Raw genomic sequence first — 22241 nt, forward strand, 5'->3', positions numbered from 1 at the left:
AGACAAATTGCCATTAAACATGATGGCCTACATTACATTACCTATTCATATTAAATAGGAATTCAGTGCTGTCTTGCAAAGTCAACATGCTTTAAAAAGTGTTTTCAAAGAAGCGAACTCATGTAAAAGTTGACACACTACGACACAGTGTGCCTTACACATCTCAGTCTCCCTAGCATTGCAGTAAGTTTTTTTTTTTTTTACACCTGCTTCAGTGATCAGCATCATCTAGCCCCAATGACCAGTATCATCTAGAGGCAATTTCCTTAACAAAGGTGACGCTATTTCCACAAAGTCTGGGAGGCCGGGACGAGTGCAATATTGGGAGGAGATTGTACAACAGTGCACCGCATCCCACACCTGCCAGACCCTGGGAGACTGGATAAGATCATGAAAATAATTAATCACCCTCCCACATTACGGTCCACATTACTTACTACTACAATAAAAAAAAATGTCCTGTCTTTATTTAAAACAAAATATTGTTAGAAGCCTAGGCTATTAGGACTAGGTCATTCTTTTTAAGAACTGGACCTCGCACACACTCCGATTAACTTGCCTAAGAAAACGTGCACATGTCACGTTTCTTGGGGTATCCCATAAGGAAAAATGTATTGGTTTCTAGCCCTAATAGATAAGTTAGTCCCCGTTGTTTTACGAGTTTGCAAGCCATACACACTAAGTATAGCTACTAACATTGTTTCCTTGACTAGGCTAAGTCGCGAAGTTACACACTTAACCTACGTTTAACAGGTGAAAATACTTAGGCTAAATAACGCAGCATATGCTTTCAGGTCTGAATACTTATTAAGTGTGTGGCTTTAAAATAATTGAGATAAAACACGTAAAAGTAGTCCGCGATTTAGGCTACGCTAATCTACGAAATGCATAATTCACTTAAATTCATTAACTTTGGCGCGCGCATGGTCAATGAATGGGACGAACAAAGTTACTGCAAGAGTGCTACAGGTTCCCTGACAAAGATAACAGGACCGAGAATTTTTAAATGTATCACTTACCCAACATGTTTCAGTTTACAATCTGAAGTCACATCTGTTACTATGTTCCCTTTATGTTCTAAACCCGACTCACAGGATAGCAACCATCCATCGAAATTAAAATAGGTCAAAACGGCTGACTATAGAATTACAAAGATTAAATTCGGAGATTAAAAAAAAACAACTCAAAATGAGTCCATACAGTGCCAGGTGTGATCTGTATCACGAAGTATGCTACCATAACGTGCACAGTCGCCTTTCCTAAATTTTTTCTCTCACAACTCTGTTGAGGTTTGTGCTTCGTTGCGTGCCCCGCCCCCACTGCCAGAGTCAACAAAAGCCACTGTGCAAAGCTCACTGAAGCATGTGCCCGCTTAAAGGACAATCAGATGGTTACCTACCCCTATACTTTGTACAGCTGTTGGGGTACAAAAGTGTCCATATACGACAAAAAGAAAGAAAGAAAAAAAAACAGACATTGATAGGTTCTTTTGACATTTTGTCTATTTGAATATAACCTTAGCCTACTTTGATCTTAGGCTAAATGTAACTTAAAAGATCAAAGAATGAATGCAGGTGGACGAATATCCGTTGGCAGGCCTACCCAGCAATGTAGACTATAGCCCAAACCTGCATACCAATGAAGAGTTAGAAAACCGGAGGCTGGAAGTGGTCAAAAAGATGTAAAGATAAGGCGTTTAATCGGTAAACAACCAAAAGTAACACCAAACTGATGACCTGTCCACAGATGGATAAGTGTAGGCCTATGCCGATGTGAAATGTCTCGTTTGCGCAGTCGATTAGGCTATCTTATTAAACACACCAAAACAGCAAAATGACATTTTTTGCTTCCAATGCTTCCAATGACATTTATAGGCTACTTTGACTTAAATATACATTTGTTTAAATCTTTTAAGAATTCGTGGGCGCATAATTGATTTATTTGAGTTATCGTATCATCAATGCATTCACACATGCTATTAGGAAAAACAACAACAGATTTCACACTGAAAGACGTGTGACGTTCTAAAATAGCTCCCCAGCTCTTTAGAGTATTTCCACCTCTGAGGACAGTTGTTGCACAGACAGCAGGTGCTCGCAGCGGGTAATTTATGCTTCTCGTAGAGGAACTCTGTCAGAAATCTCACTCATCCTAAAGTTGGTATGGGGGGAGGAAAAGCGGGTGGCAACGAGCAGTTGACTCAGTCACCAGTGCCGGATTGACTCATCCAGTGTGAGTGTATGAGCATGCCGGTTGAGAGCAGCCAGGACTTTTTGGAAGCCGACGTTAAAAGAGGTAAGCATTTGACTATGTGATTTAATGGTAGTATTCTGTTTTCATATGTGCTGTCATGACTTGATAATTTCACGACTACGTGGTTAAAATACAGTGATCATTGTTTAATATAGCCTATGGTAGCCTATTCAATGGTAGCCTATAGTCCATTTTCTTATGAAAATAATATTTTGTGCCAAACCTATTTCATTCTGTCGTTATAATAGAGCTTGTTAATCATTGGTATGTTTCACTGCCTTATCAGCTCTGTTGTGGTTAGATCTGAAAACACTGTCATAAGGTGGATAGTGCCAAGGGTGTCACAGTATAGCACAAAGTTTACTGGATCTGGTATAGGCTAGAGCCAAGTTACAAACTGTTTCATTTTCAGTTGGCAGTCTTTAATTCCTTGGTCATGTAATACATGTAGTCATTCTATGTTCTTATACCATATGTATACATTTAATTAGTACGAATTTGAGGAATGAACTGCTAAGTGGTGTCAGTCCACAGAGTACATCAGTGATCCAACATAACGGCTTTAAGTATGGTGTGGTCACTTACAAGCACTCTCCTCACCCAAACCCCCCAAACTCATGTGTATTTGTCATCATGCTTATCTTTGGAAGTATCCATCACATTTTGGGTTGTACGATTGTGGTGGACCTCACAACTGTAAAGGTGTGTCACCAAATATGCGTATGTGAGTTAGACACAATTGTGTATATTTTACATGAGTTATATTGCCTGTGCATTTTAGCAATGAGTCCTGCTGAGTTGCGAGATGTGAGGGGAAGGCTTTGCCTATATGCACTCAAAAAGTGCAGCTGCATCAGAATCAGAATCAGCACCGCATTCCAAATCACTACACACACTGGTGAGCACAATGGTGGTTGCACCACAAAAGGAGCCAAATCCTGGGTATACAGAGAGTAGAAGAAACACACACACACACACACACACACACACACACTTTTTCAGCAGGGGCTACTCCCAGCAACAGCATCAAACCTCTACAACACCATGATGGAAATGCTGCAATGAAACCTGAGGTGTCAAGTCATCGATAGTGTATATCTGTGAATGCTACAACTTCCACTGTATTTCCGACACCTGCCTTCCTGCCCCAGCCCTTTGGTGGAGGCTATTTCAGCTGGGGACACATGGTTGGGGAAGGGGTTGGGTGGAGACGGTCATGGAGGGTATATTTAGACTCCTCTATTTCTGCCCTGCAACTCCAGTAACTTGCCCCGTTTAGTGGAGCTCACAGGTCCCATAAACTGGAAGAAAGGTCAGACATTGGTGCTTTGGCTGAATGGACCACACTGTTTAATTGCACTTCAGCTTTATATGTTTCTTTTTTTCAATAACCCCACATGAGAGAAGTGATGGCACTGCCATCTGTTGTAAACAACACGAGTTAGGAGTTAGGCGCAAGACTATATGACTGTCATTGTGGTGCTTGTACACATTATTGACAAAGTCACTCATCACTATACAGCTTCTTTAGTCTGATTTAGACCCAGCATTCTGCTAAGACGATGCACACTAAATACAAAATGACATGTATGATTGAGTGATTGAAATGGATTGACATTCAGTGACCCCAAAAAACATGGGAACTTTCATTTTTACTATGTTAGTTTGGTCACTTCTGGTTCACTTTTCGTTGTTTGCTCTGTGCTCTGTCAACAAAGGAAGAGTCCAAATTGCAACACACACACACACACACACACACACACACACACACACACACACACACACACATACACACAAACATGGTTGGTGCAGATCCAGCATCCCTTGAGAATTCTACTAGCCTTCAGGTGTGGAGTAAACATAAAGAGTCATGCTGCATGTCCAATCACCTTGCCACACAAATGTCACTATTTTTATTATACGGCTCTTCACAAAAGCTCCCTTGACTTGAATGGGATTTCCCAACGTTCTACGGTAAATTATTTTCATGTAATTACCGCTGCAAAAATATAATTACTGCTGGCAATGGCAAAAGTGAAATCAGACTATATATAAATTTATATAATTATGTCAAATGCTGATTGTATTATTTGACTATAATCATAAAAAAAACACTTCAGCGTCATTCTTTTTGATCTCCAGGTTTAACAAGATTGTGAAGTACAGAAGGGGGCTGGAACTATGTTAGAATCCACATAATATAGATTGCTGTAGATGTCAAAGACAGTGGAAACACTGTATCTGGTGCTGAAGGTAGGCAGGGCATCCTTCAAAATTGTACAACTTTACACTTTTGCAAGATTTTCACCTTTACAAAGCCAATTTGATGGTGAACAAGCTTGTAATAGGCGAATCGCTCAGCATAGCTACAGTATACATAGCGAGTTACTAAAAAACAACGACAAATCTCACGAGAATTGTGAAACATTACTTTGTCAGCAGATATAGTTCTTTGGAGATAGTTTTTGCTTGTTGTTAATCCTTCAACTCCACAACAAAAGCATTTTCATTGTGTACAGGGGGGATACGTCACGAGAGGTTTACTATTTACAACAGCAGAGTAAAATATAAATATATTGCAACTCTAGAGGGACGATTAGTCGCCAAAAATACCTAAACTTTAAATGTACCCTAAGAACAATACCAGTGGTATAATCTGACATTATTAAATACTACAAGCAGCCACAGGTGAAAGTTCTGGATGGTGATTAGAGGTTTACAGTATGGATTGTTGTGTTGTGGTTGTTCATTATGCCATACTGTTTGCATAGAAAGGACCAGGCCAACTGCATCTTTCAAATAATATGTGCCTGGTATTCGTAGCATTTGCCTTTTATCCATCAATAGATACCACCACTCTACACACAAAGCCCTATTTTTAAACTTCTACAATGTGCATTACATGACTACATCATGTTGGTCACTATGGTAAACTATTATGATCAATCAAGGCTGCTATACAGCTATGCATTTGTCTCTGTAAAAAGCTAATTTCTAAGATGTCTTTTCTTGTATTTAAAGTGTTTGGATCCTGTGTGGTTATCACTGGCAGCCCAGTGAGGCTGTGTCTGCATGGACGGGAATGGGCACACAGGACTGCAGTAGCTACACTGGGCTCCCATGGAAGCACAGTATTTATGTAGTCTTGCTGCTGTCTCATCTGTGTTGCGTACAAGGTAAGTTGTGTATGTAGTACATAACTGTTAACACAGTTATTATTGTTTGCTTATCTGCTATTCCATATATAATCTCCAATTTAGGTTATCTGTTATTACATTTCAGTTAACCGAAGCCTAATCTGTAAATATGAAATGTATGTGGTTTTATTAATCAACATGCACTCTGTGTTGTTGTTCTCCTTATCTTCCTTGACTGCAGTATGGGCACAGTGCAAAATACTGAAGTGTAACTCGGAGTTTGTGGCTGCCACCTTGGACCTTGGTGGTGGAGCTGGCAGGGAGGGTGGGAACGCTGGTTACTGCAGCGCCTTGCGCTCCTATTCTCACTGCACCCGCCGGACGGCTCGCGCCTGCAGGGGGGACCTGGCGTTCCACTCAGCCGTCCAGGGCATCGAGGACCTTCTCATGCAACATAGCTGCCCCAAAACGGGCCCAACTGCTCGGCCGCGGCGCCCAACTCAGGTCCCCATCTCCAGGGACGCCTGTTTCTATGAGAAAAGCTACCTGCAGCGCGAGGGGAAGGCCCCTGAGTACCTCCACTGTGGCGTGTTCGGGGACCCACACGTGCGCACCTTCCATGATGAGTTCCAAACATGCGCGGTGCAGGGAGCCTGGCCTCTCATTGATAATGACTACCTGTACGTGCAGGCAACCAGTGAAGTCCTGCCGGGAGAGGTGTCTGCCACAGCTCTCACTAAGGTAGGGGACAAGTGGGGTATTTTTTTATATGTTTGACTGATTGGTCCAGCTTTTGTGTTAAAGGGGAACTATGCAAGATTTTCAACTTAATAACACAGTTTAGAAAACCATTGTGATGGTTAAGTTACATGTTGTGGCGAGAATGGCGGCTTTCCCTGCTCCCTCTACCATCTCCTAGCGCAAAAACCAGCCTTGCGAGATCTGCACTAGTGTCCCAGCGGTGTCTGAATCCGGAAGTCCCATGAGAAGCGAGAAACACAAAATGCTAAAATGCTAAAATTCTCTGGACATACACCAAGACTCAAGCCCACCATTCCGGCTAGCTATAAGATGGCTTCATTATTTAGATGTTCATTATGGCAGAGCCAGCTAAAATACCAAAGAGACGGTGGTAAAATATGCAACCCAAAGCGGTAGGGGGAGCCCTTATTCAGACCTTGCATTCTTGTAAAATCACTTTTTTGTAAGAAAATGACTTGTAAAAAGAAAATGACTATGTACCGGTATATAACTTCACTGATATGTATTTAATGACACTAGAAAAACATGAACTGAGACTGAAGTACATTTGAATTTTTTTCCTCCGTTGTTGTCCCTCTTTATCCCAATGCTCAGATAACTATCATCTTTAAGAATTGGCGTGAGTGCATCGAGCAGCAGAACTATCGCGCTGAGCTGGACAACGTGCCCCCAGCCTTTCTCGACGGCTCCATCACCAGTGGCGAGCGGCGTGGGCACCACAGCCTGCAGGTGAGCACCGAAGCCCCCGGGCGGCACGCGCAGATCAACGCCACGCACATCGGCACGACGCTGGTGGTGCGGCAGAGCGGGCGCTCGCTGAGCCTCTCGGTGCGCGCACCCCGCGCCATCGTGGACGCCTTCAGCCCCGAGCAGGACCTGCAGCTGTGCAAGTGGGGCTGCCCGGCCTCCCAGCGGCTGGAGCACCCGCCGCCACAGCCCGGCACGGATGCCTACACGCACTGCGCATCATTGCTGCCCGCCAAGGACATGTACTTCCAGGCTTGCCTGTTCGACCTGCTGACCACTGGGGATGTCAACTTCAGCTCCTCGGCTGTCGCCGCGCTGCAGGACGCACGTGGCATGATTGCGGACACAGGGAGAGTGCATCTGTTAACGGCTGCGGCAACAAGCAGTCACCTGTCATGTGCTCTGCTCACGCTTCTGATAGTGTCTCTCACAGATGTCACTCTCTCATTTCTTTTAGAGCAAAGTGTATGATGGTGGCATTTGGACCTGTTGACATGGTGGACATAAAAGCCAAAGAACCCATTTAACTTATTATAAAATAATCTATAACTTATTAGTTCTTTCTCTCAAAATGACTAATTTATTAGGGAACACTGTGCTATTGTATATTTAATCGCTGTTGCTGTTAATTGCTATTATTAATTTGTAGGTTACATTTTCTTGTAATTTGTGGCGTAACACATTTCTAGTACTCCCTACTGAAAAGAAAGGGTAAGAGTATATTACAAGCCAAACATAGATTATATTATCATCCCAGTGTCTGGGGGCTGGTAGCGCTTTGTTCAAATTATTAGGTAAGTAACTGAATATTTCCCCTGTGCTGCTTCTTACATCCACTGCATGGGTTCAGGGAGCCATATTTTGCACCTAATATAAAATAAGCTTTAGTATTTATAGATTTATTTTAGTTAAACTTTCATGCCATTAATTTAAACTACTTGTATATGTGAATATATTGACTAAAGAATATGAACATAGTGTGTCACGGAGAAAGGCACATTTTACAAAACCATAAGTTATTGCTATTTTTAAAGTCTGTACAAAGTCAGTTGGAAAGTGTGTCGCTGTCATGATGAAAACTTTACATGCGTAAAATGATGTAAAAGAATAGGACACAGTCTGGAACTGTATCTCTGAAAGTATATGTGTTGCTTGTCTAATATATTGTTTGTGTTTAAGGTATACTGATTACTAACCCATCCCCATGACAGTGGGAGAGATGACGATTATAATGCAGGTGAAATGAAAATAGCTTTATAGTTATTGGGCAGAAATCTTTGGACTAAAAGACACTTTCTAATATATTCACACAGGATTACTGTAACATTGTTACATAAGATGTTAATGGCTATTTACACAACATCTGTACGTGTAGTATATTGTTTTGTGTTGTAAGATAATAAAAATAAACACATCTATCCCAGACAACCATATTAAGTGTTCTCTGAATGATCTTCTACCATTGGACTATTGGGACACTTAAATGGCAGTAGGCTATTGCTGATTGCTGTAGAGTAAATCTGTGTGATTTCTTCAAATGCTGAAATAATCAAAACACAATGTAGTCTAAGTGCATTTGATTTATTCCCACTCAAAACAATGATATCTTGCACAAGTAAGACATTGAATTGTATTTATAATTCAATTAACAATCTCAAAAAGTAAAAAACCATTGCAAAAATACTGATTCTTTATTGCCTGTTATTTGTGAAAGCAGTTTGGATGGTTATGCCACCTTAAGTATCAGCCTAAATCACATCAAAGGACCATATTCAAAATCAATTCAGAGTAATTAAAATACACTGACGTATAGATCTGTTGAGGGAGGCAACGTACCTACTTTGTATGAATGAATTCTGCGTGCCTTTTCCTCTGTCAATAATAAAGCCATCTGTTGTTGAGTTGTCACTGGACTGAGTGGCAGCTGTTGTTGGGGACTCGCCAAGGGCCACCCATGTGGAGTTTCCAAAGAGACCAGACGCCCATCTATTGGTGCTATAGGTAGACTGACGGTTTTAAATGATTAGCCTCATCAAAGACAATAGGTGTTGACATACTGCACAGTTGTGGCCAAAGGTTTTAGCAATGACATACATTTTGTGGTTCACAAACTTTGTTCCTTCAGTATTTTTGGATTATTCTTTTCTTGTTTCATGTATACTGAAGAACAAGTATAAGCATTTCAGCTGCATTTGAGGGGTAACCATTCCTAACACAAGAAAACACATGATTTTGAGCACTTATTCCCTCCATTTATAGCCATCAGTCTGCTCATATAATTGAGTCAGAAAGCTAGAGTTATTCTTACTGACCTGTATTCATTCATTTACCCTATGCTGATGATACGATTAGGTTTTTGTGATAAAGTTAACTTTTAATGCTAAAGAAGCTATTTCCAATGAATTACTAATACGCATCGGATCACTCTGCACAATAATCTAGAAACAATGTACATCGGCACCACACAAACTGAAGCAGCAAAGTTTGTGAGACCCAAAATATGTGCCACTGTCAAAAGTTTTAGCCACAACTGTACATCTCATGAACATAATTAGGCTATTAAACCAAACCATGTTTTGTGTTTACTCAAAAAAAAACTGCGCTTACTCAACTAAACGGGAGCAGCCAGGTGGCTGAATGGTAGATGGGTGGTCATGGACACTGCTTTGAGGCAACACCTATTCTGGGCAGAAGGTGGCGTGTTCTAGCCTAATGAGGAGCAGGGCTGCATGATTTGAGGAACATTAGGTGTTAAGTGAGCTTCTCTGTCTCTCAATTATTGATGAATGACGAATATAAAATCATAGATCTGACAACATTAACCATTTGGGCAGAGTTGCAAGCTGCACAATTAATTGCAGCCTTTGCCATTAGATAATTGCATTAGTTAATATTGTGATTTTGATTAAAAAAATAAATAAATTGTGCAGCTCTACTGATGAGTAAGCTTTATCAAGAGTGGCTCACTTTAAGAGTGAGTTCTATTTCACATTCTATTGCAGTTTGCTAACATGTGTACATGTAAAGAGCTTCTTCATTGACTACATTGTTGCATCACAATGCGTCTGATCATACTGTCCACCCAGATGTGGCTTTAGGGATGAACCTGTCTGAGATTTCATCCTCCTATTTAGCCTACAACAAATGATCAAAGTGCCTGGTGAGTCAAATAATATTTCAGGATGATGATGGAATTCGAACACTTGAACAACTTACTTGTTTGCTCTTTTAATAGGTTGATTGATTGGTTTATGATACATCATGTGATTTCTGTGACTTATCACATAAATCATTGCTATCTGTAATATTATAATGCAAAACAATTTTAACAATAAATAATGTTATCAGTGATCCATTGCAATGAGAACATACATATATGGGTCCATTTGGATGACACCCAGTCTCCCAGTAGATGGCATTAGAGTAAGCCGTCACGGACAGAAAGTAGGCCTAAGGTTATTGAGGCACAATAATTTAAGGCAATATTGTTTAGATATTTTTCCACACTTCAGTTTGAAATATAAATCTATTGCTGACTGCAGTAGGCTCCCTTTCATGTTATCGATGGATCAAATGCCCAGTTTCATTTGTGCCTTATTTAGTGACTGATTCAGTTTTGTCCTTTTCTGTACAGCATTGATTGCAGGTGCAAGCATGTCTGGATCTACTCTGTGGACATTTCTTTCATGTCCAGGTACGATGTATCACTATTGCAAACAACATGGTCCACTTTTAGCAAGCCAGTCTAATAGATGGCTAGCCTACTACATCATGATGTGACACTGTCGAGGTCTGGGATAGTGTCTTGCATAATGCAATGCATAGAATAGGCTGCTTGTCCCTGTTGGCACATTGTGCATTTGTAGCCTATAGCCTATTAGATATGGAAATTAACTAAACTATGTTGGGTGCTTTAGAATATAAAATATCTTCTGAACATACTGTCTTCAGATCAAACGAATGATCTAAAAAGAAAAAAGAAATGGCAACAATCAGGTGGTGCATAAAAACAAAAATAATTTGAACTGCTGACTTTAATATCCAGGGGGAAGTTGAGGGGTAGACACATAGCCACATTGCTGGTCTCTAAGTCAACAGCGACATCTAAGCCCTGATAGGTTAGCCATGTACGGGGGCTCGCTCCTCAGCTCAAAGACATGTCCCAGCTCAGTAGGCTACTGTCATCCACGAGTTGTGCACGCGTTGTACCCACACTTTCATTGGATACTGGCATAGTCAACGCTGTGTTTGACCAATCGGACCACTGTCCACGAGGTAGTTAATTTCGTGCATGAGGTATGCACATGTTGACAAGACGCAGAGCTATGGCCTCACTACACGCCAAAATGGTACCATGGGTGGGTATATAATGAACTTGCCACTACCCATTATCACTACTAAATCCACAGTTAGACAGTTGTAGGGAGGCGAATTGAAATACTCTTAACTATAAAACCAAACTATATAACTATATAACCAAGGCTTACAGTGTATAGACTAATTTACTAGTATTTAATTACATACTCACATTATAGCCTACGCTTTTCATCACAGACATGGTTGTCTTGTCCAAGAAGCCGAAGACCTTCGAGGTATTGTTCAATGACCCGAGCAAGACTGTTTATTATAGCGGAGACAAGGTGGCCGGGCGGATTATAGTGGAGGTCTCGGAGGTGATGAAAGTGTCAGCAATGAGAGTTTTTGGAATTGGCAACGCAAAAGTGGAATATCTGAAAGGGAAACGGAGGTGTCACGATGCAATTGACTACTTGAAATATGAGGACGTCGTTCACCTGGACCATGAACAGACAGGTAAAGTTAACCAAAACACTACTAGCCTACCGACGAAACATGATTGCGCGGGTCACACAGAGCAAATAAAATAAATGTATGCAATATAAATGCAGTCTGATATTTATTTATTTTACTCTTTCAGATACAGATGGGTGTGTCACTTTCAGGCCTGGAAACAGATACGAGTATATGTTTGGATTTGAACTCCCCCAGCAAGGGTAGGTAGCCTAAAAGCTCCCCCTCTTGATGTGTTGAATGAACAAAATGGCTTAGGCTTTAATCATAGTTAAAGTCATGGCAGTTTCAGTATTGTATTCAATTGCTTATTTCAGGCAGCTGGTGTCATCCTATGATGGGAAGTTTGGCCATGTTCACTATTATGTGAAGGCTGTGATGGAGAGGCCTTCTCAGTCTGCTGCAGAGTGCAAGAAGTATTTTGAAGTTGTAGAGCCCCTTGATGTTAACACCCCAGACTTAAAGGTAAGTCACGAAAACAAGTCAACATCCAAATCTAAGTACTCCTGGTGATAGGAGATCATTTTGAAGATAATTGTAATATTAAACTGGCAGGCATTGCAATGAAATCCATGACAGCATCAGTTGAACGTTATTTTATGGCCTTGCTTTGCAGTCTCCTGTTGCTGGAATGAAGGAGAAGAAGGTGACATGCATGTTCATTCCTGACGGCAGTGTCTCCATCCAAGGCAAGATCGACCGTAAAGGTTACTGCGAGGGAGAAGACATCTGCATCAATGCCAAGTTTGAGAACACCTGCTCGCGCATCGTCGTCCCCAAAGCAGCTATCATTGCCAGACATATCTACCTGGCGAACGGCAAAACCAAAGTTATCAAGGAGAAACTGTGCTCTGTCCGAGGCAACCATATAATATCTGGCATGTGTGACATGTGGCAGGGGAAGCGGCTTCGTGTTCCCAAAATCAAGCCCACCATCTTGGGCTGCAACATCATCCATGTGGACTACTCCCTGATGGTGAGTGATGCACTAAGAACCTACCACAGGGCATGAAGTTCACTTTCATTTTCACAAAACTGCACAACAAACAGTATGTAGTACAGTAGAATATAGTATAATATATATAATAATATAATATAATTAACTTTTGCTTGTTTTTTTTTTCATTCTTCAGCTCTATATCCACATCCCTGGCAGTGACAAGCTGACGCTGGAGCTGCCCATGGTCGTTGGGACCCTTCCCTATGGCTTTGGCAGCCGCTCCAGCAGCATGTCCAGCCAGCAGAGCGCCCAGTCAAGCAACTGGATCTCCACTGGCATTCCCTCATCTCCCCCAAGCTACAGTGAGATCCCTCAGGATCTGAGGGTGGACAGCCCCCTCACCCCGCTCCTGGAAGACTATGACGAAGATGACGCCCCCATCTTCATGCGACCTCCCCCTGCGTATACTGAGGTAGGGTTAAGGGTCATCTTATACAGGGGCTATAGAGTTGGATTGATGAAGGGAAAATTGTGTGTCAGTCTTTCTTTTCAGTTAACTCACACTCAACAATTTCTCTCTTTTTTGATTTTGTGCTTTTCTCAGATGGATGATGGTGTTCAGGTTCAGTTCTGTTGAACGGTTGGCTCAGTGAAGTGGCTTCTTTGGCATTTGTGCAAACTCCAGAAATGGCATTGAGAAGAAAGCCTGCTAAAAGCAAAGTGAAGTCAGACGACTCCTGAAGGACCGAAGAGTGGATCGGCAGCATTGTTGGAAAGAATTGAGAACAAAGGATAACTAAATAGAGAATGAAATGAATAATGAATAATGAAATGCAGGAAAATTAGATGAGATGTAGGAAAATTAGGCTTTCAGCATTTTGTGGTACTCTGTCTGGTGTAACATCAAGGGATATCCTTAAGTAGATGCTACTGTACTGCAAGTGTGGTCCATCTCAATCAAGAACCTATCCTCCTGGGTTTCTAAGCCATCTTATGTAGAACCATATACCATTCCATAACAAGTGCAGATTCAGGTCTTTGCTCAGCGGTTTTGCTCAAATAGTTGAATTACCACTTTTATTTGAAAAGTACCAGACAGAATGCATATGTTCACCTTATTTAATGTAATTGCCATGCAATATTTTTCAATTCTTTGTATCAAACTTGTATACTTTCATTGTTGTGTAAAATGATAACTGAATGTGTTATTTATTTAAAAATAATTCTTTATTTGAGAATTGAGAACTCTTTTCCAACTGAGAAAATTAGAAATGTTTTTCTTAACATTCATGTTTGTACACATCTAAACATGCAGCCATGTATAAGTTTTTTTCTATTTATGTGTGTTATTTATTTTCATATGCCCTATGGGCTGCCACTATTTTGATGACAATAAAATAGTGAACACATTAATATGCTTCTCTCTTCTTGTAAGACCATACACAAACTGTTGTAAATTAAAAGCAGCCAAGAATGTTTAAAGGAAAAAAAAAAAAAACAAGTATAGTTGGTGGAGAAACACTAGAAGTATTGGGACACCTAGCCATTACAACTGCTGGATGTTTTATAATGCTAGGACTACACTAGGACTGTTCTAAAGCTAGGACAGGATGGCTATGACAGCTTCCTCTTCTGGGAAGGCTTGCCACAAGATTTTCGTGTGTGTGTGGGATTTTTTTTGCCCAGTCATCCTGAAGATGTGGTGGCTGCTAAGGAGCTGAGCTAGCATGCAGTAAGTAACCTGAAAAGCTGTGGGTTCAATACCCGGCTGACATTGGCCTTGATTGATTTTATTTGACCACTTATATATAAGATATGAAACAGTAGTCTGTGTCATACATTAAAATACATAAATAGTCAGGGATGACACAATAAAGCCCAAAGACTTATTTCCTTAACCTTGAGTTGCTCTTTGGACAACGTTAATTTAAGAGCATTTGTGAGGTCAGGGTCAGTGATGCTGGTGGCGAAAGCCTAGCTTGCAATCTCAGTTAGTTCATCCCTCAACATGGGGTTGAGTGAGGTCTCCATGCAGGTCAGTCAAGTTTGTCCACACCAAACTCACCCACCATGTTTTATTGACCCTTCTTCCCTGGGTAATTGTACCCACATGTATAAATCAAAGTAACTGTTATGACAGATACAGTATGTTGGTTAGGTTATTTTTTTGTAAATGACAAAGTAGCTTCTGATGTAGTAAACTACTAATGTATGTAGCTTAGCTTGCTACATTTTGTCTTGAGGAAGTTTTTGTGTAGTTAAGCTTAATTTAATGTAGAGGTAGCTTAGCTCACTACATTTTCCAAGTAGCTTGCCCACCACTGTTGACAGTACCACGATTGAATTCACTGAGCTCTTCAGAACGACCCATATACGGGCCTTAAGCACATAGGTCATTTCGCGCAAATTCTTCTAAAAGCGCCAAATTTGGCACAGATGTAGCACAGGTCATACTGAATAGATTTATACTGAAAAGGTCGGCGGGTACGATACACTGAACTTGCAAGCGGGATATTCTTCCTACAGGCAGTAGGGGCGGGCGAGAGAGTCTTCATTCGCCCTGTAATGAGTCATTTAACCATATACCGACTTACGAAGATGAGTAATTAACACGAAAACGTTGCCTGATGTCCCTTTAAAGGAATAAGAGGTCCAGATGCACCGGGTCATACATATTAACATTCCTATGTGTTTCCCATGATCAATTAAGCTGAAAAAGATATCAAGTTTGTATTTGTAACTCATGTGGTTCAAAAGTTATAGCCGGAACCCTTTTCGGGCAGCGGCCATATTGGATTTGGCCGCCATCTTGGCCCCAAGGGTCATTGACTCCGGCGCTCTAGCTAAATCATTTCAGTATGATCTAAGCTACATCTGTGCCAAATTTGGCGCTTTTAGATGAATTTGTGCGAAAATGTGCGGCCCCCAACTACCATTGTTTCACAAATGTATTTGAATGCAGACTGCATGACTAGGTGCTTACAGGTGCTTTATACACCTATGGCAGTAAGTCTGAATGAAACACATGAATTCAGTGAATAAGTGTCCCAATAATTTTGTCTATATAGTGCATGTGTTTGTGTGTACGTATGTAAATGGTCAGCACATAATATTAATAATAATAATAATAAGAAGAAGAATGATAATAAGTTATATATAGCGCCTCAAACTCAAGGTCGCTTTGCAAAAGTCAAAACAAACGGGTGGAAAAAAGAAAAGGCACATGATAATGCATAATACTGACAGGTGATCTGTTTACAATGTTCCATGGCATAGGAAACAATTTGGCAGCACAGATGAACTTTGTGTAGCAAGATATCAACAGTCCTAGATCTCTTCATGTTCAGCTAATTATTTGTAAACACAGCAGTTCTAAACATTGAGCTATTGTGGAAAGTAGTGATAATTAAAGTGTCTACATCAGATTGGGTTATTTCCCTGATTTATTTCCCTGATTTGGCATAGGGGATTTGCTACAGAGCAAATCCCCTATGCCAAACATTGTTCTTCAACAGAAATACATGATTCATATAACTTAAGACCTGAATTACTGAATATATGCTTGTTCTATTACACCTGAAATGGTCATTCTGGACCATTAATTCCTGCATAGAATTAGCTGTAAAACGTTCACCTCTCTCAGTGACAGAAGGGTAACAAAGGACACACATAAATGTGTGACAGCATTATGTAAGGAGCCAACCAATGTTAAACTACAGTTTCATTAAACAAGACCCCAGAAGATCCACATGCTGTAAACCGTGCTACCAGCTTTGGTAGGTGAGTGTACGTGGTAAGGACGTGTCCCACAAGCGAGCAACCACCAAATTAGAAACCTGATGCTGTTGTTTACTGGACTCGCAGCTGTCTCAGAGGGGAGACCTTCTCTCAAAAAGGTAGCGGCATCTGTGCTTCTACCCCCCTGCCTCTGCTCCTCCATTGCTTTCCTTTTCCAGATGGTGTGATAATGTAGCCCGCCGATTGATTCCAACTTTAGACGGACAGGAACTTCCAAGTAGGTCTGAGTCACCTCCTTCATACATTCACCACAGTTCTACCAGAGAGACTCAGTAGGCAAGATAGAGCTAACAACACATTTACCAACCATGCAACCCAGAATACAGAACATAATATGGTTAATGTTCTGATAATAGAAACAGTATTTTGCATAGGCCCCCGTCTTCGATCTCTCTAGTGGCGAGGAGATCTCAATTCCTGCCATCGGTAGAAGGCAGGGGTGTGGAGCCTACCCCCAAAATATCGAGACAGGGATCAGCTGGTGGTGATGGCTGGAAGGAGGAGATACCAAAGTCGCTGTACTCTATAGGTAACAGAGAGGGGTGTTAGACGGAACAATGTAAAAGCACCCATTACTTCCCTGTTGGTTAGTTGAAATAGTGTGATAGGATGACTTAGAACACAAGAGTTCCTAGAAAGACTTGAGTGTAGGCCCATGAATGAATGAATGAATAAATGAATGAATGATGTTGGTTAGACTACACTATGAGTCTTCCTGGTTGAACGTTCGCCTAAGCTACCATTGGCAATGCATGTCTTGTAATCACAAATGAACAAATCAATTGACAGTCAAAGTGGGCTTGGCTCCCAAGTTTTGAGGGGACCCCCACCCCACTTACAGGGACACAGAGTTACAGCAAAAAGGGTTCAGGTTGTGGTTGAAAAAATGGATCTCAACAATCAATGGTTGTGTATGGCGTTGTGGTCAGGGCCTACTTTAACCCAGAGGGGACATACCAATCAAAACAATACCAGTATAACAATGCATAGCCAATCATAAAAGACTATTTGATATAGCATTTTTGTTTCTCATCATCATAGGGGAGGGACAACAGTGATTAATGGCAATACTGTCGCCTGCAGAAGTGGATGTCACACTGTAGTGAGATTTATTTATTTATTTATGAATCTTCTGAAAAGGGGACAAATCATGTCATCTTGAATCTTTCAATCCATCCCAATACGGTTCAAGTGTATGTGTCTAGATGGGAGGAGTTGTGGTGCAAGCCACTGCATGACTAGGTGTGTGTGATTGCAGGCCAAGACTCTCACTTAATCTTTGAACAAACTGCGGGTTTGCTCTTGAATGAAAGAAATTAGTGAGCACATTTCATGATACTCTGCTCAAACAGACTGGTGTGGCTTGGCCTCCGGTGACACAGACATCTATAGTTAAAGGAGAATTCCGGTGTGATATTGACCTAAAGTGTATTGAAACATGATACCGAGTGTGAACGTATGTCTCATAGCCCATCTCGGCTTGTCCCCTGCACTCCAAAATCTGGCGCTAGTTAGCCGATGCTACCAACAGCTTTTTCAATAGTGGTGCTTCGGCATCGGGCTAGCCATGCACGATAAGTCGAGCAACGAGTAAGAATGAACAGGTATGATAAGGGATCAGATTCCAAAAATAATTCAGTGGAAATGCATGGATTCCAGTTGCTGCTACTGGAAGAAACTGGAATCCATGCATTTCCACTGAATTATGATCCCTTATCATACCTGTTCATTCTTACTCGTTGCTCGACTTATCGTGACTAAATTCAAGATGGCTGCAAACGCTAAACTTCGTGAAGGTACTGTCTGTATAAATCGTCTTGTAAGTAAACTACCAGTGCTTTTTCAAAGTTCTCAATGTCTCGTTTTAAATGTCAGGGCCCTCGGAAGTCTACCAATGAAGTGTGGAGATACATTGAGCCTCGTAAATGGGTGTAAAACAGTGATTTATTTGCATGGCTAGCCCGATGCCGAAGCACCACTATTGAAAAAGCTGTTGGTAGCATCGGCTAACTAGCGCCAGATTTTGGAGTGCAGGGGACAAGCCGAGATGGGCTATGAGACATACGTTCACACTCGGTATCATGTTTCAATACACTTTAGGTCAATATCACACCGGAATTCTCCTTTAAGAGAGCGCCATATTTGCTGAGCCATTCCCAATCAAAATGTCAGACTCTCCCATGCCCTGCACGCAAAGACACTGATCAGATCATGATTTCACTTGTGTGGTAGATCATATTCCCGTTTTATTTGATCTTTACCATATCCCAAAATACAATCTGAAATGACACTCAGATTACTAATTTCACAAACGATTTCTGTTATTATCTACAATAATTATGTAACATGCATACTTAATTTATTATGAATGAGTGCTCCTTTAACACATTTATTTTTATTTATTTATTCAAATTTAGTTCATCTGGATAAACCGAACATGTTCCTTCTTTTTGGCCTTTGCAGAGTAATGGCCTGATATCATTTTTCATTGGCATGGACAAGCACCTTTTTCTGATTGGCTGACACAAGCCACAGATTTACCAATCAGAAGTGTCCTGTTTGCACTTGCTGGGAGCGTGATCTGTCCTGAATGACCAAGAGCACATACTCCTGAATGACCAGAAGAGCCAATGAATTTCCTAGGCCAAAAACTTCTACTTTTACTTCTTATATGAACAGCATATTACACAGTATTACATCATGTCATACAAGTGGTTCACTCTATGGTATAGAAATGCATGGTGCAACATGAGAGTCATTTTAAAGAGGTCAAAGAATCACATTACCAAGCTGTCACCAACACTGGCGTGTTGCATTTAACCCAATTCCATATGTAATCAGTGGTAAAACCATCCTTTGCTACCTACCATGACATATCTTGACATTACTGTACATGATCTTGGCAGTTCTGTCAGACTTTGGTGAAGAGTGGAATAGTTTGCCTGGCTGGATGTAACCCGACTCTGTGAATGCCTGGCCATGCTTACTCACTCTGCTTGGGGTTGAGGAGGGCATGAAAAATATGCATCAAAGCAGACAGCTGGTATGTGATATACTCATCTCCTATACATACTGGCAGACCACTGCAATACAATCCCATCACCCAGCACATAACATTGTGTGTGTGTGTGTGGGGGGTTACACTTATGCTGACTCACTTCTTATGTCTCATACCTGTGATTCATTGTGGGTCTTTAGATACCCACCCATGATACCCACATTGAGTATGTGTTATTTGAGCAGTCTATTTTTCCTGATCTTTAGTAGGTCATGGGCAGTCATCCACAGCTTGCATCAACCAGTTCCTTCTTTTGGATGTCTGAAAGTTCCAGATCGATTTACTGAAGTGATGAAACAGGAAGTCTCTCTGAAGGCAAGCATCATAATCACGTGAGGTACAAGAAGCATTACACTGACATGTATTAATAGAGAATAAGCACAAGAGGCTGGGTTTTGTTCGCCATGTTCTGGGAATCACAAAACCAGAACATGTGGTTACAAACAAGATGTGCAAAACCACATACATCAGAGGCTTTCAAAGTTTACAAGAATGTTTCTATTGCCTATCTGTTGAGAACATTTAATTTATGGAAGGAATGCCCTCTTCAAAATCAAATTTGATTTGATATCATTAAATCCCAACCCCCAACCAACCCAATTGGGAATGGCTTTCCACAGGAAATTTCCCACCTTGATGTGTTTGACCCATCTCATAAGGCACCACCAGATGCCTTAACCCATTTCTGTTTCTCAAAGTCTGTCTAGACAGCCCTACGGCTCTTTGACCTATGTTTAATCCAAATATGGAGCAGCCTTGTACTGGGTCAGATGCAGAGCAGCTCAGCTGTAGTGCGGCATAACCTTCAGCTGGACCAAAATGGAGCATAAACTGGAGCAGTTAGGTCCAAATCAACCATAATATCAGTTGGTCTATCAGTGTGCTGTAGCACACAGTCACATGGGCAAAATTAAGTGAAATTGATCACACATTGATACTGGTATTATTAATGGTTGATGAATGATTAATAATTATTATTGTATACATCATAATGCTCTTCTTTAGTGAATTAAAGAAGTGTTTGTGGGAAATGTATTGCTTCTGTCTGGCCTTATTCTACCTTACCTAACTGAAATGTATTGCTTATGTCTGGCCTTATTCTACCTGTCTGAGCTCGCCTCACCCCTTTCGGTGTCTCCATTTATTTCATTGTGGCTGTCATTGTGCTGTCCTTTCTGCAGATGGTGAATAGGTCTGATCTCTGTTGTTGTACATATTGCCAGGGGGGAAGTCCTGCCCTTTGAGTGTTAAGGTCTAGGATGTCAGGAGAGAGAAATAGCAGGGAGCCCTTGGACATCAGAATCCATTTGTGTGAACTTTGCGATCTGCTTCCTTGCTGCAGGGCTGCTTCAGTCAAAGGCTCTGTGGTTATTGGGGGGCTACGCTCCTGGTAACACGGAGGAAGGAAGGCAAGACAGATTACATCTCTCTCTCTCTCTCTCTCTCACACACACACACACATTCTCTCTCTCTCTCTCTCTCTCTCTCTCTCTCTCTCTCTCTCACACACACACACACATTCTCTCTCTCTCTCTCTCTCTCTCTCACACACACACGCACATTCTCTCTCTCTCTCTCTCTCTCTCACACACACACACATTCTCTCTCTCTCTCTCTCTCTCTCTGTCTGTCTGTCTAAGAGAGGGCCCTGCACCCTCACTGACCAGGAGTGCAGAAGTTCAGATAAAGCATGAAGGTGACCTTTAAAACAGAAAAGTTTTAAAGCTCATTTGCAGACAGGGGAAAGGATTTGAGGATTGTTATAAAAACCAGAATGCATGTGACATAGCACCCGTATGTTTGAGAATGTGGTTCAGCCTGAGTCAATTAAGGGCTTAAGATGAATGGAGGAGATTGCTTTACCAACCTTTTACCCTTATAGGACAGGTTTCATATTTTAGCTTCAATTAGTTCAGTTCAAAGGTAAAGCTGTCAGAATACGGAAGAGAGACCTTACATCACCTTGTAAATGTGTCTTTTTTAGATATCCCTGCAGGAATAAAAAGACACAGAATTGCACTGAAGGGGTTCAGAAAATGTAAAAGCCTTCCCCTATAAGCAGCTGTGATAATTGCCCACAGGCATTGCCATACTCACTACTCGAAGTCCTACATTACAGTTGCTGCCAAGATGCATTGATGATGAATTAGTCCTGTGGACAGAATGTTCTGTCGCTAAGTGCAGCAGGCTACACCACAACAGCCCCACTCAAGAGCATGGAGAATTGAGGTGACTTAAGGTGTTCTTTTGTGGTTTGTTGTTTTTCCTGTGAACACAGGCACTTTACGTCACTCGAATGATCAAGTGTGGCAGGCTAATTAAATGGGATGAAAGTTGGAGGCCGGGGATTTATTTGCCTTCTACCATAATTAAAGTGGCCTTTATTTATGTTTGTGTGTGTGTGTGTCTTTTATCTCAAGTGGATCCTTTGGACTTTGAGGGGTCACTGAAGTTCATTTTTTTCTCTCGCCCACAACCAAATAGTACCCACGGTGCCGGCTACTCTGCATCTTGTGATCAAAGACAATGGAATACATTTATGCTGTGACCTTGCATTTGAAAGCATCCTCTTTCTGAAAAAGTGTGTCAATGTCTACTTACAATGGTTTAGTCCAGTGTTTTTCAACCACTATGCCGGGGCACACTAGTGTGCCGTGAGAGATCATCAGGTGTGCCGCAGAAAATTACCCAAATGTCACTCACTGGTCCAGAAAAGCAACTGTTGCATCAAAGAATG

At 41.3% G+C, this 22241-nt stretch overlaps 2 protein-coding genes across 3 annotated transcripts; both read left to right on the plus strand.

Annotated features, from left to right (window-relative positions):
• Nucleotides 1-2119: 2119 nt before the first annotated feature.
• hjv (hemojuvelin BMP co-receptor) lies at nt 2120-8324 on the plus strand. The gene is made up of 4 exons (XM_042106522.1): nt 2120-2295; nt 5275-5429; nt 5632-6131; nt 6747-8324. Exons 2-4 carry the CDS (start codon nt 5336-5338, stop codon nt 7368-7370), a joined length of 1218 nt encoding a protein of 405 aa, XP_041962456.1. The 5' UTR covers nt 2120-2295; nt 5275-5335; the 3' UTR covers nt 7371-8324.
• A 1651-nt stretch (nt 8325-9975) lies between these two features.
• Nucleotides 9976-14061, plus strand: txnipb (thioredoxin interacting protein b). Of its 2 annotated transcripts, none has more exons than XM_042108325.1 (8): nt 9976-10059; nt 10534-10593; nt 11454-11711; nt 11842-11911; nt 12026-12173; nt 12325-12684; nt 12842-13120; nt 13253-14061. In XM_042108325.1, the coding sequence occupies exons 1-8, from the start codon at nt 10044-10046 to the stop codon at nt 13283-13285; spliced, it is 1224 nt and encodes a 407-aa protein (XP_041964259.1). In that variant the 5' UTR covers nt 9976-10043; the 3' UTR covers nt 13286-14061. The 2 variants fall into 2 exon arrangements, with proteins under 2 accessions (XP_041964259.1, XP_041964258.1); XM_042108324.1 differs by having other exon boundaries at nt 9978-10059; nt 11836-11911.
• The last annotated feature ends 8180 nt before the right edge of the window (nt 14062-22241 follow it).

This window comes from Alosa sapidissima, chromosome 10, assembly GCF_018492685.1.
Source record: "Alosa sapidissima isolate fAloSap1 chromosome 10, fAloSap1.pri, whole genome shotgun sequence".
NCBI lineage: Eukaryota > Metazoa > Chordata > Actinopteri > Clupeiformes > Clupeidae > Alosa > Alosa sapidissima.